The sequence below is a fragment of the Bradysia coprophila genome, unplaced genomic scaffold (genome assembly GCF_014529535.1).
Source record: "Bradysia coprophila strain Holo2 unplaced genomic scaffold, BU_Bcop_v1 contig_24, whole genome shotgun sequence".
NCBI lineage: Eukaryota > Metazoa > Arthropoda > Insecta > Diptera > Sciaridae > Bradysia > Bradysia coprophila.
Window position 1 is genome coordinate 4,471,272 of NW_023503501.1, and position 25,220 is coordinate 4,496,491.

Genomic DNA, 25,220 nt, shown 5'->3' on the forward strand with positions numbered 1-25,220 from the left:
CGAGAAAAAACCCCACATTTCGTGTGTATAGTATGTGTGTCTATAAAGTGCTCGTTTTCACGAGACGGTTTGCAGAACCGGCACACATAAAATTCGTGTTTCCACATTGGAACGGGAGGTTTTTTTTTACTATGTTACCATTTTACGCTCAACAATTCGGACTCTTTTTCCAAACGTCTCGACGTCGTCGTCGGTAGAAGTTCTCTTCACGACCCATTGTGCAACGAATCCGTCAGTGTAGTTTCTATTTTTGTATCGGCGACGACAGCATCTCACTGAATCGAGTTTTCCGTTTATTGTTGTTGGTGTTTTTCATCATCTTCTTTTTTTGGCTTCTTCTCGACTGTGTTATTATTGCATTTTCACAATTTTTGTGTGTATACCATTGCCGGGAGCCAGGCACAACACAACAGCGGAAAATATACAGCGAACACACCGAAAAAGTGTACCAAAAATGAAAAGTGTAGAGTCGGGTCGGTTGTTTCCAGAAGATCGAGTTATTTTTCAATTTTTTTTTTTTTATTTATTTGTTCTCGTTCCTTTAATGTGGTCGACGACGCCTTAAGCATTAAAAATATAGTACGTTCGTTTAAATGCAATGCAACGTTGAGTTGCTGTTGTTGTTTTTTTTTCTTTTCGGCGTTAAAAATTAATGGAAAGACAATTAGTCATTTTGGTGAACAAAGTGTTTAGTCACGCGTGTGTGTATAGCGTAAAAGTAGTTTTGATTTATCAAACGGAACACTATAATGCCAATGATTTAATACGCTACGTGCTCATAAGCTCGGGTGACAAATACTGTAGTTAGATTTTGTTTAAAGAAATTTCATGATTAATGACACCGATAAATCTGTGAACATTGTACATGCACATCGTCGTCGTCGGCAGCGTATATGGGTTTAAGGATTTTTCTAAATTGGTGGCAGGTAAAACGTTTTTTGAATGCTCTGAGCTATAAGAGTTATAGAGAAACCGATTTGTGTGCTTGATACGAACGCACGGATAGAATGGAATGAACGGTAACAATTATAAACTGGGACAGATAAATTACATTTCTAATAATGTTCCCCGGTTTATCCACCAGTCTCGGCTCTGTGCCATCGAATCGCTTTTATCATTTAAATAAATCGGATTATGGCAATGTAAAGTGATTTTCTCCTCCCCGTAACACCACATTTGGGTCGTCAATTTATGCGTCGCTTTTTTACATGGTTGACTGAAAAATATCCATAAAAAACGAACTCTTTGAATATAATCCACCGAAACGAGCAAAATGGCCGCGTTAGTATGCATACACATATTGCCTAATGTTGCCTTTCATTCCCGAACATAAGCGCCTAACAGCGATGATATATGAAGGTATTATTATATCCTCCACACCGTCAGATGCTTGGGGTACCGATTCTTTTACCGTACACAACATAACAAACGGGTGTATATACCATCCTCCAGCAGCTATACGTGTGTAAACCATGCGGTTGTGACAAAATGAACTTGAGACAAATTTGGTCTGACTGCGGAATTGGATTTTTCTTATTCTGATACAACCAAGGGTTGGAAATTAGGTTAACGATATGCCATACAAAGTGAACATAAAAATGTGCTTGATGTGTACGGACCGGTTTTTTTCTTCTTTGGGTGAATTTTCACGAGAATATCGAGAGCATAAGAGACGGAAAATAGAATTTTCAGACATAACGACAGGACGAGATAAGAATGTTTTTCGTATCTTCGTTTTTTGTTTTTTTTTTTTTTTTCTTTCTTTTTGGTGGCTAACTTTTATGGGGGTAGGTTATGTGTGAAAGATACACTGTGCAGTATTTGCTGTGCTGTGAATAAATTTTCGTTAACTTTCGAGTTGTGGTGTGTCTATGAATGTGTGTTTTTTGTTTGCGATGGAACTGTTATTACTGTTTTTATGGCTGGCTCAATGGCTGCTTTCCACATTAGTGAAGTTGATTAGCACAAACAATGGCAGTTGAAAAGAATTATGCCGATTTGGGAAACAATTTACGACTGAGGGAATGATAAAATAATTCGAGAGCGGAAGTGAATGAGATGAATGGGACAATAAAAAAGCGAATTGTGAAATCTATTTCGAGGTAGGAATGTATGTAGAATTTGTAGAAATACGCCAAAAATTGGCTTGACTTGACTCACCAAACGTGCTCCTGTGAACGCTCCCATGAGAACATTGTACGTGAGGACTTTGGCAAGGTGTTTATTCTTGCCCTAATCCCCCCTTTTCGTTCTCCTTGATAACATTCAAGATACACTATACCTGGCACACCGACTTCCCACCACGAGGCGAGGAGCCAAAAATTGAAATGGAAATTATTTACGCTATGAACGCTACTCAATGAAACTGTCCGAAAAATTCGAGAAATTTACCTAGCGATTTGCATGTTCAATACGAAATCTATTACTTCATACTTTTTAACATTCCTTTTGGAAAATATTGCACGTTCTCCATAGACTTATTACTGTTCGCCCAAAGTGTGACTCTGTGTTTCAGTGACTAGCAAAACATTGTTAACAGGTTGTGTTAAAAATCTTCAGACCGATGTGTTCGCATACAGCAAAGGAAAGACATGCTTAATGTGGAAAATTTTTAACGATATAATCGACGACCAGTTGTATTACATAACCAGCCGATGTAAAAATCCAAATTCGCAGAAAATCGAAATTTTTAAATAAGCAAAAACGCAGCAAAAGTCCTTGCTCTTTAGTTACAAAAACCATAAATGTTTCGTGTTCTAACATTGTAAAGAAAAGCCGATTACCTTTCTTTAAGCCAATCAATACCTCTCGAAGGAATTTCAAGATACTGATCCCTTGAATGGTGAAAATAGCTCCACCAAGTACTTCGAAAGGCAGCAATTCTTGCGAAATATTTATTGGGACGAATTTTATACTTTAAGGAAGTAATCAGGTTAAACGAGAACAACAGGCGCCTTCAATCTAAATGCAATTTACGAGTCTCTTAAAAAAGAGAGAGAGAACAAATTCGGCATGCTATTTAAGCTGACAACAGGTAGAAATACAGAGACGGCCGTTTGTTATATGAATAGTTAAATGCAGACTCAGGATGTGTCACATTGGCGACTTATAAGAAAAATGAGTACGTTTTTCTTTCAACTGTAAAAACAGACGTCTATTGACATCGCCAGTTGAATCGAAGGTAAATCAATGAAATTTCATTTTTCACATAATTCGCTAATGTGACAGTCCCGTTTCTGCATTCGTACAGTTGAACGTAACACTATTGTTCTGAAAATATCAACAATTTGATACACAAACTGCCGTTCCCACCGCACTAACTGCAGGACAAATATACCTATGGGAAATGCAGAGACTTTAATGCAACCAACGAAGACCAACTTATGTTTACGGAACTACGATAATGTTCAGTTCAAACAAATAACAAATAAAATGTTGACCGGTTCTGACAAATATAATAAAAACGACCACACTTAGTGTTTATTTAATAAACGACCAGAAAAAAAAACATTTTTTTGATGATAAATTCCTCATATAAAATGATATACCCATGTTCCAATAGAGCACCATATGTGCACACGGGTGTATACGATTAGTTATGATGATGGACCACATCTTCTTCTTCATCATCATCATCATATCGTAAGTCCAATATAATCCTTCACTGAAAGTTAGGGTCTTATGACAGAAAATCACTTGAAATATCCGTAACAAACTGACTTAACAAAAAATGGTTCGATGGATTCGAACGACTGAAAATAATTATCGAAAGAAGTTTTTTCTCTGTAATTCGAAAGTGAAAGAAGGTTCAGTAAGTAGGTGTGAAATTTGCAACCAGAGCGAAGCGAGTGCAGTAATTGGCATGAGGATTTTCACAATTTGAGAAACAATCGTATCGTTTCAGCACAAGAAAACAACTTCATGTCTTTGATTTCTCCCGTAAACTTCAACGACGTAATTCATAAAATAGAGTGGAATGGAATAACTGTCTTTACGATGTACTGTTATGCATGTGGGACGAATAGATCGAATGAAACAAACAAACTCACGGCCCTTTGGTATTATTATTGAAAATTCGGAAATCTATTAAACATGTTTTCAGTCAAAGGACTTGACCAACCCAAGTGGTGGGACCTAGTGTAATACATGAAAAAATGGTGTTGCTTATTTATTTAATTATCGACAACGATGCTGTTCTAATGAAATTTTATTAAGGAGAAGAAAAAAAAATAAAGAAAAAATTCGATGAACCAAAAAAAATGAGACAAAAATTTTCTTTTCGTTGTGTTTGGAATCCAAATAAATAATTTGGTCGTTTTAATATGAATTGAGAAATAAAAGCAAACACAGAACACTAATTTCTCTATTAACAACATCGTTTGTGGGAGGACAACTCTCAAACCAGCAAGAATAATATAATAATTCTGTTTTAAACGCTGGTAGACATTTATCATTGTCATAGAATTTTCTACGCGCGCTTACTGGCTATATATTTATATAGTGGAACCATATGGCAATATTTTGTATATTTCAACTGAGGGTTAATGTTCTTTAATATTTTTTTTTCCACATATTTATGCATATAACTGAGTGGGAAATGCCAATGAAATTCTCTTTTAAAATATGGTAAAACAGTCATTCCATTGTCATATAAATTTTGCGACAAGAAAGACAAGTAAATAAAATCGAAGTTTTAGGTAAATATACTTGTCTGTCGTCTTCTTCTTTGAATTCTGTTCGATTTGCGCATTTAAATGGTCGTTTCGAATTACACTCATCTTCCAGGGGTATAAACAAACCGGAAATAATTTTTTTACGAACATCTTGCAATGTGAGTTGTTCATTGTTTTGTCACGGACATCTGGTCTCAGCTCTGCTAAAATTTGTTTATTTTCAAAGCAAAATTGATTTCTATTTTGAACGTTCAATTGACTGGCGAAAACAAGGGGTTACTCACTCGGCCGGTTGCGGAGAAATGGATCAAATTGAGCTTGATTGATAAGAAAATGTCGATTAGACACCGATGTATAATATCACCACTTCACGCATTAAATACAGAACCGTAGTTCAATTACCGGATTTAGTGGACCCTCCCAGCGACTGGACCAAGAACACTGACAAGAACACATTCGAATCTAAACTGTCAGCTTCTAATCTACTACTTCAACGAAGCGTGACGTTGAATGACACTTAAAAGTTAGTGAGTCTTCATTCATGAGGAACACTCTGAAGGAATCGTAGCTATGAAGACGAGGAACCACTGATGATGAGAGGATTCTTAACTCTCTAGAAGTCATACAAGAGTAGTCACATTGAAGGTTTTTATTCAGAATATATCTGTCATTGCTATCACAACAGATTCCTATCGAAACGATGTACAGTCGAATTTACAGTGTTCTTTAACAGAGCTACCGCCTCTTATTAACACAGATCATGTTTAACACAAGTTGAAACCATGCAAAAAACGTTGTTCGTTTCCTTATTGCTAAATAAGAAATCCGCAATCGGCAACCACATTTGTTGTAGGATTATCATTTATTAATATGAAATTATGACGACATTAAACCGAGTAATTTTATTCGCAGAACTTAGAAGTGAAGGCATCTGTAAGACATCTTCGTTCACGCATTTTCTCCTACGTACTCATATGCTCACTGTACTCGCCTGGAAAAAATAATAGTAACATGCCTCGCACATGGGTCAAACGTGTGTGTTTTTCTTTACGACCATTTTTTCCTCGTTGTTGTTCAATTCCATGTCGTTCATTCAGTTCACTCGTGTACCAATGTTATTGAAAGAACAGCATACAATTTCAATGGAACGGATTAGTTTCCAAATGACTATGACGAAAAACAATAAAATCTAAACTTTTGAGTCATAAAAAAAACAACCGAACGAACGAACGAAATTTATATTTTTGTTGAAAATATTTTACGCTGTTTGTTGTTACAATAATTTAAATTTTGTTTTTTACGAGTTACACTTTTTTTGTTTGTGTGCTCCAGAAAATAATACTACATAGCGGAGCATTACGAGACTTGTATCGATGCATTTATTGGCTGTTAGTACATTTTCTGTATTTAAACAATGGGTTTTTAGTTGGGTCTCTTTCTAGAACACTGCCGTTCTTGTTCTCAACAACAACATTTTTGTTTTCCTTCAGGCAGACAATTGTGTTTCAACGGCGAATATCAAATTTTATTGCAATTGCTACGAGCAGTAAATTGGTATTGTTAGAGTAAACAAATCATTTATCTGCTGACTGTGGTTTCACACTACCCAAAAGTGTTACCCAGTTCCTAATTAAATACTTTTGAGCAATGTCTCAAGCGTGTATAACAAACTAGGAAGTTTTTGTAGAAAAATGCAGTGAAGGCAAATCTACAATTTTTACACTATAGCTACATGTTGCAGCGCGAAATAGACCTAATCCAAATTTTTCTTTTGTTATCGAATGAATGAACCTTTCTTTTGTTATGCTGTCAACTTGACTGAAGGACAAAAGCAAAATGTGCACTCTCTTTCGCATTCTAGTGTTCTAGCATTCTAGTGTTCTAGCGTTCTAGCTAGAGATAGTCTTCTCTATTTCTCTAACTCTCCATCAGGGACTAAAGTTTTCACAATTTGATTTTAAGCGACGAAAAGCATTACTCTAAACAGAGCCTGTTATTAGTAATTTTGCCTATTGAAATTACTGAAAATTGCTAATTGCTAATTTAGGTACACTGAAACTGACCTAAAGTTACCGAAAATTTCGAACTTGAGCTACCAAATCCGTTTGGTATTGATCATTTTGAATTAAACTTCCTAAACTTCTTGAATTTTTCTGCTTTTTTGTTTGCGAAGTGTTTTTCCAAAAAAGTCCGGTTTAACACAATCTTAAGGAAGGTTATTTATCACGAACGCACATTTTAGGCCTGATAAAATTAGGTCAATTTAAGGTCGTACTTTGTAAACCAAATTAATTTTCAAAAAAAATCTGAGAATGTTAGACTCAATGATCCATTTTTATAATAATGTTGTGCGTCGAAATAAGCCAAAGTCGTCAAAGCTTCAATGCTTCATTATACTTGAAAGCTTCCAACAATTACAGTGGTATACAGTGAACGATCGTATTTCAAACAAAATTCTTGACAACAATAAAATCTCTAGACGAATATAACGAAGAACAAAAAAAACCATCACCAGCCATCATATCCATTTAATGCGATTCAACTTCTCATAAAATCCTTTTTTCCGAACATCAAATCCGTCTCGCGTTAATAAACTTCGCGTATACATAAAAGCTCTGCTGTTAAATATTTGATGTATCCAAATTCGTATATTGTCTCTATAAAACACAGCAGCATCAATGAGCGAGAACAAGTTCTGGTTATGAAAACGGAAAAGTGGAAATATAATCAGGAAAATCGTCTGCCGATTCAATCTAGATAGGGCACGATATTAAACACATTATACAACATCTCGTAACAGAGAGAATAATATTCCCGATATCCATGTTGTTGATATGTTGAGTGTAATCCAATCTGTTCTGATATTATGGGTGGGTATAACTGTGGTACATACGATAACTGTATAAGTGATTGAAGCATCCTGTTATTGTGTGTATAGAGATGTTGAATATAAAGGATTTGTTCAAACTACACATTTTATTCGGTCTTAATGGCTTGAGTGAGTTTTTAGGCTAAATGTGAAGAGCACTGACGACAAGAACCTCCTAAGTAGTACTCTATTTCGGTTAATTCTTTCGTTGTATTCACAAGCACGATGTATTCACAACAACAAAAAATTGCTGAACTACATTCATTAGTCGGCCGAACACCCAACCATAATTCAAAGTCACTCGAACAATTTATGACCAAAAATATTTCCTCTTTTGTTATTGGCCATTACAACCCCCTGTGGTGCGGTTCAAATGCATCAATATCGTTCGACATTATTAAAATATTGTCGCCGTCGTCTACAGCAATTTTAAAAACCATAAAAATGCTAGCAGGTAGCCGTTCATTTATTGTGTCCCTTTTCGCCTGATCAAACCGAAGAACGTGTTAGAATGCACCTAATTCATCAAATGCACCAAACAAACGAAATGGAAACAATTTCGCTAACGAAAAAAATTTCTTTTCTCTTTCCAGGGTCTAGAGATCCCCAATACCACACAAATAGTTCCTCTACGGCGACCAAGCAGTCACACATCGTCCGAACGCACCAGTTCATATCGCTTTTCGATGGCAAACCTAGAGGAGACCCACGAAGCCGAATTGGACGCAATCCTCGGCGAACTGAGCATATTAGAGCAGCGCAATAATGATGGTCGAATGGGTCGCACGCACAGCCGATCGAATTCGACCATTTCGGGCGTAACAAATTCCACCATCTCGTCGACATCAACATCGTCCGAAAGTGGCACGGGTAGTGGATCGGAATGTCCACTGCGTGAACCGAGAACCGACAGTCCCGATAATGATTCGGCGTTCAGCGATACCGTGTCTTTGCTATCGAGTGAATCGTCGGCGTCGAGTGGCGTTAGTTCAGCACATTTGAAGAATTTGCCACTCAATTCCAATTTGTTACAAGTATGGCGTGCACATCAAGTATATGGTCTCTTTCGGTCTAATTGAACCTATTTCCCTTTTTCAGTGTGATAGTGCGAAAGCAGCAAAAATACATTTAGCCTTACAAAAGCTGGAACAAGCATCCGTCAGACGATTGTTCGTTAAGGCGTTCAGTCACGATGGCGCATCAAAGTCATTGCTAGTCGATGAGCGTATGACTTGCGGTCATGTGACTCGATTGTTGGCGGACAAAAATCATGTACCGATGGAACCACATTGGGCAATTGTCGAACATTTACCAGAGTTGCAAATGGGTACGTTTCTGCGACGACAAATGCGTTAATTTTATCCTGCTAACGAAATTTTTCTTTTTCGTTAAAGAGCGTCTGTTTGAGGACCACGAACTGCTTGTCGACAATCTGATGAATTGGAATACCGACTCGAAGAACCGAGTGTTATTTTTGCAACGACCCGACAAAGTGGCGTTGTTCAGTAATCCGGAAAAATATTTACCAGGAACTCAAATGGCACCAGGAAGTGAGCATGACGAACAGACAAGGTAAGTCAAGCTATACAAATCCACCCAAAAAACTCAACTCAATGAACCCATTGCCTCTCCACAGATCGATGCTTTTGGAAGAATTTTTTGCATCCGGCAACAATGTGGCCATGGAAGGACCACTGTTCCTCAAGAGTGACTCGAAAAAATGCTGGAAACGATACCATTTCGTATTGCGTGCGTCCGGACTCTATTACTTTCCGAAGGAAAAAACGAAATCCTCACGTGACCTACTCTGTCACGGATTGTTCAACGAGAACGAAGTGTACAAAGGCATTGGATGGAAGAAGAAGCACAAAGCGCCCACCGAATACGCATTCGCTTTGAAATCACAGAAGGATCAGTGCAGTTCGAAGACATTGCGATCGCTGAAAATGTTATGTGCAGAAGACGCAGAGACTCTGGACAAGTGGATCACAGCAATTCGAATTGCAAAATATGGAAAATTGCTGTTCGACAACTATCGCGTGTTGCTGGAGGACTTGACTCGGGAAGAGTTGGAGAAATTTTCGGCTAATCGATGCGGATCCATCGGCAGTATCATTTCATCGGTTCCGTCACAATGCAGTACTGGCTCAGGAAATAGTGCTAACAATTTAGCAACGTCTTCCAACGGACGCTTATCGCGTGCATCCAGTTCCAGTTCCAGTGGATGCTTGTCGGATGAAAACAATGGATTCGATTCGGAATTTCCGACTGGCACGATTAAACGAAAACCGTCGATGAAACCAAATCTACCGTTGACGTCGATGACTCGGCAGCTGAAAGAAGTGGGCGAAACTAATTTTCCTGGTGATAATAGCAATCCGACTTCTCCGGAACGTGGTGGTACATTGACGAGACGTCACAGTCGCAGAAGAAGCGAAGAGAGTAATGGTAGTGGCACGTTAAAACGAAGACCAGCAGCAAATCGTGGATCAATGGAAAGCATGAGCTCATCTACATCCAGTGCGACACCAACGCCAAGCACTCCAGGAACACCGCTAGCAAATCTGCAACCGAATCTTGTCATCAACAATAACATTAATCTGGCGAACAACAACAACAATATCGAAACCAAGAGCAACATAATGAGTCCGCTGGAATCGATGCCATCATGCATGACTGACTCTACTTTCTCATTACCGCCACCACCCGACGATCTAGGCAACAATCTTCTGAATGGTTCGACACTTTCGTTGGACTCGTTGCCTCCTCCCCCACCACCGCTTTGTGAGCTTTCGAATGAATTCTCTGCTTCGCAGGTTTCATTGGTTAGTCTTCCGCCGCCGCCTCCTGATTTACGTCCAGTGTATATACCAACAAATACTCGTCTCCCTCCAGCTGACACAATCCATCCAATAACACATTTCATTGTACCACAAACCACCTGCTACAACAACACTTTGCCTACGAATCTTCCGTCGACCGAATGGAAAAAGGAACCGCAGCCAATTTACTCGAAAACGATTAAACCATCAATTAAAGCACCGCCATACAAATCACCTCCACCATACAATGGAACGAATCCGCCTCCAATCGCACCTCCAGCTACAACCAAAAGTGTTTCGTTCGCTGATTCACCCGTTCTACTCCGCCGAAAGGTGTGCTTCGAAGACCAAATCCAATCAATTCCACTATCGCCCCGACGCAGTTCCAAAGACACATCGTCCGTACCACTTCCACCGCCGCGTGCCGAAGCCACTCGACTGTCAACAATAACGTCACCGAAACGTTTGCTCGATTCCACGTCAAATCCACCGACCGATTTCCTCAAAGACCTACAACGAGTCATGCGAAAGAAGTGGCAAGTGGCGCAGAAATGCAAACTGGAACCGGCCACCACACCACAGGAAGTGCTAGGCTTTCGTGATTTTACCGGCGATCTGCCGTTGGGAAGTTCACCGCATTTTTACCGGGAAACATCAAACGTTAGCAATTGGGTGCAAGAGCATTATGGAGGTGGCGATAGTTTATACGAGAATTTAGGTGCTGATATGGGTATGGAACCGACCGGACAAATAATTTCGTTGAAAAAGCGACCACCACCTCCACCGCCGAAACGTAGTACAACTACACAATTGACCACACAGTTGAGCAATCGATGCTAAACGTAAAATCAATGGACATGATTTTCATGGGTGCTTTTAGAAGATGACGGTGAGTAAAACCCATAACTAAATTTTCCAATCGTATCCGAATGGATACCGTGTCTAATTTTGCGAATTCCGGTTACGTGAAAAATTTGTCGAATTGATTGGAAGGATTTACTTCAACTGATGGAACTAAAATTTTTGTTTCACGCAAATGAATTCTAATTTAGAATAATTCAATAAGTTGAAATGGTGCCATAGGCTTTTGTATAAATTTAAATTAAATGAAAGAAGAAAGAAGAAAAGTTTCGTACGAAAAATTTAAACGTAAGACAATTAACAAAATGGAACAATTTTTTCAATGAACGTGTTAGTTAGACAAAATTTTACAATGAAGAAAAATCTAAAAAAAAATTAAATTTAAAATTCGGCTAAATTAAATTAAAACTTCGTTTCGTAATGAAGAAAAATTTACAACAAAAAAATGAAAATTTGTCGTTCTAATTGTTAAGGAAATTAAATAAAAAGAAGAAAATTCTCGAACATCGTTGTTGGATTAGTTGTGTAAACAAACTGTCTTGGTGCTTATAATTAAATAAAAATTAAAATTAAAAAAATGGAGAAAAAATGAACAGAGAAACGCTAAACATTAAGAAAATTTACAATTCGACGTAAGGTCAAATTTTGAATTGAGAAAACGAGAAAGGATGGAAGAAGAAGACGAAAGAAAAAGATGTAAGAAAAAGAAGAAACGAAAAATATTTATTCATCGGGAATGTCACGACTGGCAATTTCTCTTAAATATTTTTCAAATCGCATTAACTTGAAATGGGCGAAATCCTGACATTTTTCTAAACCCCAAAGGTCAGCCCTTTCAAGTGAGGGCGTGCAAAAAAAAAATTGATCTCTAGATTTGCATTTAAAAATTTAATAAAAATGCAACAAAAACCTTCCACAAAAAAAATCGTTGCAACAAGCAAAGTCGTTCTCGCATTCTTCCGATCAAACAAATTTTAAATTCAATTGCGTTCAATAATTTTTTAGGTTCTGTATCAGAATATGAAACAAATTCCACACATGGAGTGGCCTCTATTCTTAACAAAAGTTACCCTAATCTATTTATCCAGAACCATGGAAACTGACCTGATTCAGGAGAAACAGGCGAAAGATAACTTAACTTAGCGAACTTAAACTAAACTAATCTCACACAAATACAAAAGAAAAATTACAGAATATAATAGACTTCATCTAACTTCTTCAAATCCCCTTCGAACGTTCCCATTATACAAGCGGCGTTAGAACGTTGAAGTGCTAACAACTTTCCCAAGGCTTATTTTTGGTAATTTAATTTATAAAAATTCTTTTAAAGTTCCTAAATTTTTTAATGCTTAAATTTACTCTCTAAATGACTGTCTTTTTCTAAATCTCTTATTTCTCCAACTACTCTCATTTCTCCAACTACTCTCATTTCTCCATATTAGAATATATAGAGACATGAGAAAAGAGAACTAAGAAATCTAGAAGAAGACTGTTATTTAGAGCAATGATATAATAGATGTGGCATTGATTTAGAGAGTTTAAACTGTAGGATGTTTTTAAGAATTTGATGGAATTTCTAGCAATTACATTCCTAAAAATAGACCTCGGTGAAACTTGGGCTCCTCTGTAATAGGCGATACTAACAGGTGCTGTGGTACGGTTGTCTGTTTGAAACGAAGAACGCGTAGCTTGCTTGGAACTAAAAAATTAAAAAAAAAAAATGATTTTGAATATTGAATTCATGAAACTCAGGCGTTTCAACGAACCAATTTTCAAAAAATAGAAGAAAAAAATTAGGTGAAAAAAAAATCGTTAAAAATAACAACAACAAGAAAACGGCTAATCGAAGATAATTTATGAGCTTTTGCGATTTAAATGTTTTACCGTTTGTTTTTAGACGAACTTACACATTTTACACAAACAATTTTCTACGAAATGAATTACCGAATAAAAATTAGAAAAATATAATTGGACCCGAGACCCCATCAGTGTGAAATGTGGTGAGCAGATAAAAAGAAACGAAAAGATTTTTTGTTTTGAACGAAAGGTTGATTGGATCCAGCTGGATGGGTGAATTCGATTATTTTTGACTACACTACATTTTGTATACCAATGAGAAACGTATGGCCAAGAAATAAATTTAAATTTAAAAATGAAAAATGAGAGAGAGAGAAGAATAATGATTTTTTGTCGAAACTATCGTGAAAGTTCAATGACATTAAAGAGAATAAACTAATGAAAGAATGAAATAAAGAAAAAATAATAATTTCCCGAAGCTTTTTTCCACATTTTTTATTTTTAAAAAATTATTTTTTTTAGTCGTTAACCAAATTTCTTTTTATTTACATTCACACACGGTGATGTTTATGTTTTCCCATTGTATTTAAAATGTGAAAATTGTTTTCCCCATTTTGTTCGTTTGAATTTTTTTTTTTTACTTTTCAAATTTTGTTTCGTTTCCATGATTTTTTTTTCGTTATAAATCATTAGTGACGAGAATGTTTTTCTATTTTTCACAAAACTTAAGTGCAATGTATAAAAAGATGATAAAGAAAAGATCGACGGATGATTATTAATATCATTTTTCAATTAATTAATTTATCATTTACGCATTTTTATTTTGTCAAATGAAATACAATTTACTACCTATGAATTATTATTATATATATTATACAACCAATTTATTATTACACTACACATAATATATATATATTACATCTTAATTACTTGAACGAAACATTGGAAGTTTTTTTTCCTCTTCTTCTTCGTATTACTTCTGAACTGATCCGATGCACAAGGCAAGTATTTTTTTGTCAACAAATTTGTTCTCTTCGCAGACAAACTAGATCCTACTACTTTGGTGGGTCGATTCCCTTAACTGATTCCAGAGTTCCCACTCCTCCTAAAATTCATAAAATTCATTAAATGGACCAAATCCTCCTAAAATCTTCTAAAACTCCTAAAATTCCTAAAATGAGCTCACACTTTCGAAGAAATTTTTTAATAATACTGAAAAACTAAAAACGGTAAAAACAGCAAAATTATTTATTTATTTAACCACCAACGGGTATCAACCCTACTGGCGTATTCAAAAGTACAATCCATCAACATTTTCGTCAATCAAAAACGGTACACATCAAATCACAAAAAACTTAAATCTAAGCACAGCTTTGAAACAATCGACAAACGACTAAGAAGCGACGAAAAAGAAAAGAATCCAATCAGTAAGCAAAATCAAGTCAAATCAAAAATTAAAAATTTCCACAAAAATCAAGTAAAAAAATGAAAAAGAGAATGAAAAACAATGCGGCAATGAATTTGAACTTCTGTATGAACCTGACTCAACTTGCGAAAACACTCCCATCTTTGAGTCATGCAAATAGCGATCCTGAACGTGGATTTAGCGAAAATAAATACATTATCGAGGATCGCAGTTTGTTAGAAGATGCGACTATCGTGTCACTTCGAACGTTTAAGGACACATTGAATAATATAAACGTCACTGACTTCCTAATGAATCGACGTATTTTCCACATGTGCTCCAATGTACTTTACTTTTCTCGAACAACAAAAAGTCGAGAAGGTACTACTTCTGAAGAATAAAGAGGCGGAAGATAATCTCAATAAAGCATCTTCACAAAAAAAATCGAGTTCAGAAAAACTTTCCGATATCGAGAAATCTCTCCAGATCCAGTAGAAAAAAACTTTTTAGTGCACAAGAGCTGATAAATGATGGAAACAAAATTATGGTGAATCTTGTTAATTCGAAAGGCGCAGTCGACAAGAAAAACCTGATAAAGGATCAGTTGCTGGCTTGTCGAGACTGGCGTCAGAAAAGAGGAAATCATAAAAGTTTCAATTATTAAACTACATAAGGAAAAATATGTTTTGACAAAAAAAAATAGCTTTTTGTCAATTTTCTTAAACATTTTTAGTATTTTACGAAGTGTATGAGAAACAGAGAAACAGAGCAAAAATTCCTCCGGAAATTACTTATACAACCTTTCCCACATTTTAAAAAATTCCTCCTAAAATTCTCCTAAAATTACCTTCCAAATCTCCTAAAATACTCCTAAAATTGCCTTTAAAATTTCCTAAAATTCCTAATTTTAGGAGCCTTCCTAAGCCGTGGGAACTCTGTGATTCTTTCATCTGGTGAATCAGTTGGCTTAGTGGTATCGTACTAGCCTTCCACCAAGAAATCCCGATCAGAACATATTCTGTGTATATGACTTTGCTTCAATGTATAGCATGAAAGTAACGTTCCTAAGCCCATTTAATTTTCATAATCTGTGTAGTTGGGGTATTTGATGCACACAGTAGAATGACATGAATGACGCCACTCGTTCACAATGAATTCTCCGACTTCACTATACCCAGCGAGCGATGTATTCATTCGCCGTGAATCCTAAATTATGCTAGACCAACCAGGTAACCGGTAAGTGGACAATTACACAAGGATCTGACCCTGAATTGGCGTAGAGTCCAACTAACTACGACATATACATGATCAAGTTATACATTCAGAAGATTCACCATTTTTGGCTTAAAATTCTTTATCCTGGGAGATTCAGGTAATGCTTGAGAAATTTATGACTGTGTGTTTGGTATGCGTCCACCTATTGAAACGTTAGGGGTACAGGTTTGTCCCAAATAACTGTAAACCCGAACTTTGACAACCCGAACGACGACGACTTCATCCACAGAGATGAACATAACCTATACGTCAATCAATTTATTTGTAAATTTTTCGTTAAAATTTTCGACAATCTGAAAATTGAGGTCAAACCTATAAAATCGTTAAATGTTATGAGTCGCCTTCCTTTGCTGATAGTTATTCAGAAACTGTAATAGGTTTCTTCCAAGGCCATTCAAAATGTCAATCGTCATCCACAGAGAAGACAACACAACCTCACTTTGAAGTTTCAACGAACCAATTTTTTTCAAGTTGCCGTTATGTTTGCTTGTGTCAAAATTCGTTTTTACCGTACGATGCGTACGATGGAAGAAACCTATGCGTGACAGTATCATTGACCGGCTGATGATATGGACTGTGTAAACCAATTTCTCCCATGCAATTTGACGGAATTTGCGGTTCTGGAAATTCGGTATTTCCACCTCCAGAGGTCGGAAGTACAGGAATCACAATAGAAATCTATTTCTTTGATTCCTAATAACGCCTGCTCTCATCATCGCTATAAATTCTATAAACAAATATTTACAAGCAATCATAATATGTGAGTCTAACTTCAGGCTGATCTAATGTATTTCGTCCAACAAACAGGTTATAGTTTCTCACACAAATCTCCTACTGATACACCAAAATGGCAAGTGCAAATAACGCAAATAATTTCTCTCCCGTGAGGCAAATTCTATCATCTGATTGACTGAAACGCTCTCCTGTAAGGCAAATGTCGTTGTTGATTGGATTGCTTATAACTAAGATAGACGATTAGGTGTAAGAATGATAGACGCCTAAAAACCTTCTTTCATTTTATTAATCGACCATTAGTCGGCTCAATGAAACATTTTCCGTTTCCCAGCGTGGATGATTATTTTTGAATGCTTGTCCACTTCTTACCGTATAGTCTCATAAGCAATGCCTTTTTGATGGTATTGTTTATTTTAACAGCTACTTAAGCCAATAAATCTGCATCAGTAGCCACAATGTAGTAATTTGATATAGCAAAACGAACAGAAAAATTGAAGAAGTAATTTGATATCAAACTCCGAGCAAAAGAAGTAACAGATTTTATAGGCTTGCCGTTTGGTTGTGCATAAAAAACTCATATCTCAATCAATAAATAATTTCAATTTATTCATAAACAGTCTCGATGTCACCAACTAGCGCAATTGCTTCGATTTCGATCCTAGCGTTTAGTGGAAGCTTGGCCACCTGTACACAAGATCGAGCTGGGAAGTTTTTTGAGAAAACTGCAAATTAAAAATGGTAAGTTTGACTCAACTGCTCATCGCGTCTTTTCGTTTTATCGATGCGATAAAAAAAGGTTCAATCGAACCACACATCTCTGCCAAAAATATGTTTATGTTAAATGAGCGGCAACAGTTTTACCTTTTTTATATTCCTCGTTAATCAAAGCTGATTCGCCAATATCGGCAACGAATATGGTCGTTTTGACGACCTTTTCAGCGCTGGAGCCCGACGCTTCCAACACTGCGACCAGATTTTTCAAAGCCTGAACTGTTTCGGGAACAACGCCGCCCTCTGCTAGTTTCATGGTATCTTTGTCCATTCCTATGCAACCGGAAAGGTACACAGTTCGATCCACAACAATCGCTCGACTGTATAGCAAAAGGAATCATAAAAATTTGCAAAAACTTTACTCTCCTGGTTTTGCGAACTTGAGTGGATTTGTCGTTGGAGGTGCATTGTCTGTGGTAATTATTTTGCGGACTATTGTAGACATTTCGCTGCGATGTTTTACCCAACCGAGTCGATATTATAAACGAAATGACCGTAACGTGTGCAAAAACTCTCTTAAATCTGTTTGAGAGCGGTCTACGAACGGGTGATAATCATTCCAATATTTTATCGCTTTCAGTATTGACGATAAAGAAAAATTAAATTAGAAAAGGTTGAGTGTTTCAAGCGCGTTTCGAATTGTCATTGCAGCCTATCTTGGATATTTTTCCGTAGCAAATAATGAAATTAAGTTCATGTGCCACGACTGCCGTTTCGACGCCGAAGCATAAGAAATGTTCAAAAAAATGATGTAAAAGATTTGAAATATCTTGAAAACACCTAGATCAAAATGACGTATTAGATTCGATAGTAAAAGTGCTGATTTGCTGTTCGCCTGTAAAAGGATAAAACTAGTTCTAACGGCTCTAGAAATAAGGTTGTACAATTGAAGGTTCGCATCAAGGCTACTGACTCTCACCAACTTGGGCTTTGAAGTATAGGTAATGATTAATCATCTCTAGATTTGTATTTTGGCCGTGGGTGGTAGTGAATACAAGATTTGATAGCATCAACATTCAAGATGTTTCGTTGCTATCTGAAATTGAATATTAAAACTGGGCTTGAGCTTCACGTAAGGTTTTTTCCATGGTTTTTATTCGTTTCACTTGTTTCACACAGTTGTTATCCGATTATATTGGAATTTCTAAAAAAGAACTGCACGTCGGATTTTCCACAATTATGATAAGATGCTTATCATACATTCATAACAGTGAAAATGGTATAAGGGCCAACTCCAGCTAAAAAGTGGAAATTGCTATCCACGTTTCATACACTTTACCAGGTTTTTCTAGGTTCCTTCGCTTCCTAGAGTTTTTTCATGTTGTAAAATGTGATTTAGAGATAAGTATGTGTGTTGGAGGATCCAGAGATCCAGAGATGTTAAAGTTTGAAAATAATGTAATGTAAATAGCAAACAGTAAAAATCGCCAAAGAAACTATCAATTTGTCTGTTCAGCTTTCATCTATGTACGTTTTACGTTCGACAAATGTGATGTAATATTAGATTACATTGGATGTTTCGAAAGTAATTCATTACATGAGGCAATAGTTTGGTTATAAAAGGAAACTGACACGTGCGCTTTCGAGCAAAAAAGTGCGAGTTTGCCTTTATCAAACGATTGTTACCAGTTGAAAAGCCTTTGCCGAAAGAAGTAGATCAGATACATATCAGTGAATTTGCGAGTATCACAACGTTGTTGCCGCATAAATGAAGAAATCTTCATTGAATGCATCAGTTTCGAATGGATCAAACTGGTGTAATGGTCAACTTTCGCATGTGGCAGGCAATAAATTAGTTTATATCTGTTAAAAACCTGGGATGGTCACTCAGATCGCCATTTTGTTAGATAGGCGAGAACACACCACTGATGATGATTTTACACATACACCACATCATCACAACGTCGAGAATCATCACGGGAGATGAATTTTCGTATAAAAACCAAACGTAACAAGATTGTTACGGAAAAGTTTTTTTTGTACATTTTAAATCCTACTTTCTCAGTGCTCGTCTCGTCATTCTTTCAGCAACTTTGTCCAATATAAGCGACTAATCCAACCCTGTCCAAAGTGTACAGTCTTCTTAAAAACGACAGAAGTTTGAAAATAGTTTAGTTCTGTGCAACATTAGTAAAAGAAACCTTGTCAGCTTACATGAATTGGCTTGAATCATGAATCTTGGATAAGAAATATAATCGAAAAGTCGACTGTCTGCGGCGCCGAGATAGCTACTGCTGCTATCTTCCATTAATATCTTCTAAAAACTTAAGAGGAATGGATGCTTCGCTGAAATCATTGCCTATATTTGTGCGTTTTTTATTGCGGTTTTATAATTTTTCAAAAATGGAACTGATCAAACTGCGACGGACATTTTTTTTTTAGTTGAAGACTAACATTTTGTAGTCGTTACTGCAGTTTTACATTTTTGAAGAGTTTTTTATAAACAAATCAGCGAAAAGACAAACTAAAACTCTCAAAGATAGGCTTTTCAGCGAATTTTACTCTTAATAGGCATGGATGCTTAACTAAAAAGCCTGCATTTTGGCGTTTTTTTAATTTAATTTTACCAGAATCCTTTTTGAACAATGTAATACCACAATGACGACCACAAAAGTATTGGCTTTCTATAGATTTGCTTGTGTCAGTTTCACCAGTCCTGAGAAAAGTGATCAGACTACAAATTTTGATAAACTGATCACTTTTATTCTGATTGTGTGTACATTTCTGAGGGACAAAGCAACGACAACGATCTAGTAAAGGTCTAGTAAAACGTAAGTTTATAAAAAAATATTTTTATTGCCATTCATCAACAATATCCGCTTTATTTAACCATAAACTGTTTCAACGTCACCAATGAGCGCAACGGCTTCGATTTCCACTTTTGCATTTACCGGAAGCTTGGCCACTTGCACACAAGGCGACTGACGTGTGTTTACGATAAAGTGTTTTGTTTTTTGTGTCTCAGAGTAATTGTATTTCTTTTAGTCAGATTTGATTTACTAAACATTTTGTTGGCTGAATCTCTGTTATGTAGTGTTACGGTTACCGAAAAAGTTGGAGTTATCGCCAAATCGTCAAGAAAATCAACTTTTTCCGTGCGACTACTGATGTACCGTTCAACATAACCTCACTACTCAACCAGTGCTGAGTTTTGATATTTTTTTGGAAAATCGGATTACTGAACGATGCCGCCCCCGACAGTGAGGAAGTGCACGAAGAAAAACTGTTCGTCAGAAAGCTCAGAGGATGTTACGTACAATTGCTTCATCTTTAAAGGTCCAATTCATTGGCTGTGTTATGAAATTAACAGGCCGCCAAGTTTTATATTAGTAACCGTCAATGTCGTACTAGTCTGTGATGAGTGCCTAAACAATCCTAAGGAATATTCGTCACCGAAACGTAAGCAACCGTCAACCGCTAATCTTGTCCAAAGAACATTCGATGTAAAAAACTCCGTTCTATCGCTGTCGAAATCAGTAACCGTTCCACAAGTATCGACACCGCCGAACAACAATACCGTCAAACAAAGTCAACAAATTCAAACAGCTGTGGAATCATTGATTCAAAAGGTCGAAATCCAAACCGCTACGATTGAAGGACTGAAAATATCAGTGGAAACGATGAACGAAACCATTTCTCAACAAAAAGTTGCTGTTTGTGAGTCAACGGTAGTCAACAATGAAAGCATTCTATCGATAAATAAGTCAATCCCACAAACCGTGAAGAACGCGACGAGAAAGTCATATGCTGAAGCCGCTAAACAGGTTGCTGTTAACAATGAAACGCCGAAATCTACACTGACAACACGGCCGAGTAAACCAGTTCTAACCGGAACGTCAACAAGTGTGATTGGCAGACCATTAGTGAAGGATCGTTCTAAATCAATGAAACCCGAAAAAGCTTTATGGATTTCACGCGTTCATCGGGAAACGACGGAAGAGGAAATGTCTCTATACATCAGGAATTCGATTAAAATTTCGTCGCCAGATATATCGGTCCGAAAACTCGTGAAGAAAGGTAGGGATTTGTCAACGTACTCGTTTATATCGTTCCGAATAACGTGCTCAACATCAAATTTCAATTTGTTAATGGATCCAATGCACTGGCCGTCTTATTGTCACATACGAGAATTTGATTTGGAACAAATGTAATCAGTGGATGTGAAATTGTAACACGTAATTGCTAGAAAAGAACTGGAAGAAATGTAGGAGACAATGACGCCCGTAAACACAGATTTTAACGTAATTTTTAACGCTTTTGAGTTGTGTTCAGCCAAGTTTGGCGGTGAGTTATAGAAATTGAAATTGTAACTGATTATTTGATAAGGTTTCTTTGTCGTAAGTTGATTTATATCTGATTTTTTATGTAAATTATTCAGCCAGTATTTGGCGGTGAAATAAATTCAAAAAATCAAATCAAAAAGCCTGCATTTTGGCGTTTTTTTAATTTAATTTTACCAGAATCCTTTTTGAACAATGTAATACCACAATGACGACCACAAAAGTATTGGCTTTCTATAGATTTGCTTGTGTCAGTTTCACCAGTCCTGAGAAAAGTGATCAGACTACAAATTTTGATAAACTGATCACTTTTATTCTGATTGTGTGTACATTTCTGAGGGACAAAGCAACGATAACGATCTAGTAAAGGTCTAGTAAAACGTAAGTTTATAAAAAAATATTTTTATTGCCATTCATCAACAATATCCGCTTTATTTAACCATAAACTGTTTCAACGTCACCAATGAGCGCAACGGCTTCGATTTCCACTTTTGCATTTACCGGAAGCTTGGCCACTTGCACACAAGTTCGAGCTGGGAAATCTTTTGAGAAAACTGCAAAATACAAAAATCAAAATTCGACTCAAATCACCTTTTCGTTTGATTTAAATTGTAGATGAGACAAACTTTGTAGAAGTGGAAAATTACTGAATTACTTTTAGGTGAACTTAAATACGCGAGAATCAAGCGTTTCAGAAGGGCTTTTTTTAGAGAATGAGAGGTTAAAGGAACAGTTTTTTTTTCTGAAATGTGAAAAGACAGTGCAATGTATACTGGTTTCATGTACTAATAGTACCGCGCACTTTTCAACATGCGAGTAACATTAATTTGAACCGCAACAATTTTACCTTTCTTATATTCCTCATTGACCAAAGCAAAGTCGTTCATATCTTCAACGAAGATGGTAGCTTTGAGTACCTTGTCAGGGCTGGAACCTGCAGCCTCCAACACTGCCACCAGATTTTTCAAAACTTGTATCGTTTCTGGAACAACGCCACCATCCACTATTTTATTGGTATCCTTGTCGATTCCGACACAACCCGATACGTACACCGTTCGATCCACAACAATCGCTTGACTGTTAGAGTAAAGAAATGAAATTTTCAAATTTAGAGGTCCGGCGGGTTCAATTTTAAATTGTTTAACAAACTTGAGTGGGAATTTCGACTTAGGTGCATTGTCGGTGGTGATGATTCTACGAATAACTTTTGACATTTTGTTACTACTTATATCACTTTTGGTAATGTTATACCTAATCCAGTTGGTGCAGAAGTGAAGAGATCGAAATGTGTTCAAAACTCACTTAAATCTGTTGCAAAGCGGATGAACAGTGATAAATATTTCCAATATGTTGTAATCAATTTTTGTTGATAAGAAAATCAATTGAGAAATCGTTGAGTGTCTCTAACTGACGTCGTAGCCCAGTAACCATGGATCAACTGAGGGGTGTACAAGTACAGAAAATGATAGGACAAGTTGTATTTCTATTCAACTGGTTGATTGAATAGGAAAGATTCGAATTTGTTCCAGTCGCCGATGATTCATAGACTGTAAGCTTTGGTGAGATATTCGAGTGACAAACCACTTTACATTTTACACTAGAAATTCACCACGCCATACAAATTTCTTTGAAAATTTTCCAGATTTTTTTACAGTGCCAAATATACTGTCCCGTTTCAGTACTCTAATTTAGAGTACCACTCATGCTCAATCACTCATGCGTCAACGCCCTTTTTTACTAAACACATAATGTGTCAGGTAATCCCTAAAGTTTTTACTTTCACGCTCACTCCTTTCCGTAATACACGTGATACATAAGGTTTGTTAGGCCAGTAAACAACGACACATTTGTTCTGCAAAAATATATTTTTCGACTTCATTTTCCTTCACGAACCAACAAAATGATCCATATAATTTAACCATGAACTGTTTCAACGTCACCAATCAGTGCAACGGCTTCGATTTCCACTTTAGCATTTACCGGAAGCTTGGCTACTTGCACACAAGTTCGAGCCGGGAAATTTTTTGAGAAAACTGCAAAGTACAAAATACAAAGCTTCAGCTCAAATGTTTATATCCCGTTCGTCTGATTATGCTAATGAATATGAGATAAGCCATGCAATCATTCCACTCTCAATGGACCCGATTGGATTGGATTGGATTGTATGGGAAGGGGGTTAGCCCAGCACCTAAGCCTCTAGTGGGCCTGTTGTGCTATTGCACAAGCCACTTGATCATATGAATTGTGAGTTTTTCATCATATCTCTCCCGACTCAGATAGTTCACAAATCTACCGTGTAAACGTCCCATACGTTGTGAATTCTCTAAGCCACGAGTGGTATGCTAAGAACACAACCATCACTAATGACTCATACATTTTCCCAATGAGCGACTAGTCGCTCATAGATGGCGCTTATCCTACAGTATATTGTGAACTGGTGTCATTGACATTATTGGATTTCTTGAAATTTGCGACTTTGTTACGGTCGTACAGCTATTAGATAACTAATAGCGAGTGATTAATCAACAAGTGATTAGAATAAAACCAGGCAAGCATTGTTGCACCGGGAGTCGAACCCGGGACCTCTTGGGTACGAGTCCTATGCTCTACCGATTGAGCTACCTGGACCCGATAACCCTTTTTTTATCAAACCTCTCAAACGTCTGAGTGAAACCAGCAAAATGATGTGAAATGAAAACCAATTTTTTTTACCTTTCCCATATTCCTCGTTGACCAGCGAAAAATCGCCCATATTTTCCAAGAATACGGTAGTTTTAACGACATTTTCAACGCTGGAACCTGCGGCCTCCAACACTGCTACCAGATTTTTCAACACTTGAACCGTTTCTGGAACAACGCCACCCTCCACCATTTTCATTGTATTCTTGTCCGTTCCCACACAGCCCGATACGTACACAGTTCGATCCACGACAATTGCTTGACTAAAAATAGAAATTCTGCAAATCCGAATCTGGGATCGTTAGGTCTAACAAACCTAAGCGGAAGTGTCGACCGGGGTGCATTGTCGGTGGTAATTATTTTACGGATTATTTTCGACATTTTGCTAGACTTATTGGAGCACTTTCAGTGATGTTATCTACAGTACACGGTGCAGAAGCGAAAAAGACTCGTAACCTGTTCGAAATTCACTTAAATTCTGTTGCAGAGAGACTGATAAGCAGCGACGATAATGTTTTTATCACTTGAAAGGTGATATTTATTGTTCAGCATTTACATGAGTGTTACACTTTCAAGTTGTAGATAAAGACATATGAGAAATCTTTGAGTGGTTCGCTCTCTTTTAGAACAAATCGATTGAATGCACTAAAATTTCTTGACTAAGAGAAAATTCTTAGATCAAGCTGTACGAAGTTATATGAAATTGTAGATTGAATTCGACAAATCTGAAGCAGACTCATTAATTTCTTCCGATTTCTTGGTCATTAGAGTCTGGAACGAATTGTTAGCATTGTGAGTCTCTCTCTATACTCTGGAAAACTTGAAGTTTTTATGAGAAAAACCTAATTTGACGAAAATTTATTGTTTTTTTTTGTCAGTTCAGATTTTTCTGATAAAAATGCCAAGATTCCCTAGAGGTTCATAGCTCGCAAAGATCTATACTACTACATCGCTTTAAGAAATTACGTAAATACGAAATACCTATTTACGTATGTCAACACTGTGCGCCGTGGAGATCTTCAATTATCTAGACTGAAATACTGTAAGCAACAT

At 36.8% G+C, this 25,220-nt stretch overlaps 2 protein-coding genes across 12 annotated transcripts in view; one reads left to right on the top strand and one right to left on the bottom strand.

Moving 5' to 3' along the window:
- The window catches only part of LOC119077955 (amyloid beta A4 precursor protein-binding family B member 1-interacting protein), a 137,496-nt gene extending 123,220 nt beyond the window's left edge, over window positions 1–14,276 (top strand). For 2 of the 7 annotated variants that reach the window (XM_037185324.1, XM_037185325.1), the window contains 4 exons: window positions 8,136–8,576; window positions 8,641–8,869; window positions 8,937–9,114; window positions 9,179–13,378. In XM_037185324.1, coding sequence (XP_037041219.1) covers window positions 8,136–8,576; window positions 8,641–8,869; window positions 8,937–9,114; window positions 9,179–11,204 — 2,874 coding nt within the window. In that variant the 3' untranslated portion in view covers window positions 11,205–13,378. Of the gene's footprint in view, window positions 1–646; window positions 927–8,135; window positions 8,577–8,640; window positions 8,870–8,936; window positions 9,115–9,178; window positions 13,379–14,261 lie in introns of those variants that run through there. The other 5 variants (XM_037185327.1, XM_037185329.1, XR_005087913.1 and 2 more) reach the window with 4 other exon arrangements.
- A 2,746-nt stretch (window positions 14,277–17,022) lies between these two features.
- LOC119077960 (rutC family protein UK114-like) lies at window positions 17,023–24,643 on the bottom strand. Of its 5 annotated transcripts, XM_037185339.1 has the most exons (4): window positions 23,844–23,854; window positions 22,638–22,721; window positions 22,336–22,565; window positions 21,874–22,042 (listed from the first exon to the last, which is right to left on the bottom strand). In XM_037185339.1, exons 2-4 carry the CDS (start codon window positions 22,700–22,702, stop codon window positions 21,924–21,926), a joined length of 414 nt encoding a protein of 137 aa, XP_037041234.1. In that variant the 5' UTR covers window positions 22,703–22,721; window positions 23,844–23,854; the 3' UTR covers window positions 21,874–21,923. The 5 variants fall into 5 exon arrangements, with proteins under 5 accessions (XP_037041235.1, XP_037041233.1, XP_037041234.1 ...); XM_037185340.1 differs by lacking the exons at window positions 21,874–22,042; window positions 22,336–22,565; window positions 23,844–23,854 and adding exons at window positions 17,023–17,159; window positions 17,299–17,528 and having other exon boundaries at window positions 22,638–22,890; XM_037185338.1 differs by lacking the exons at window positions 21,874–22,042; window positions 22,336–22,565; window positions 22,638–22,721; window positions 23,844–23,854 and adding exons at window positions 17,023–17,159; window positions 17,299–17,528; window positions 17,589–17,747.
- Window positions 24,644–25,220: the final 577 nt, after the last annotated feature.

Bases quoted from the DNA above. Each gene is read 5' to 3' on its own strand.
- LOC119077960 (XM_037185340.1), bottom strand. From the start codon at position 22,702: ATGTCAAAAGTTATTCGTAGAATCATCACCACCGACAATGCACCTAAG. The intron at 17,529-22,637 runs GTTTGTTAAACA...TTTGCTATACAG, and splicing joins AAGTCGAAATTCCCACTCAA to TCGAGCGATTGTTGTGGATC. The intron at 17,160-17,298 runs GTAAAACTGTTG...TTTAATTTGCAG, and splicing joins TAACGAGGAATATAAAAAAG to TTTTCTCAAAAAACTTCCCA.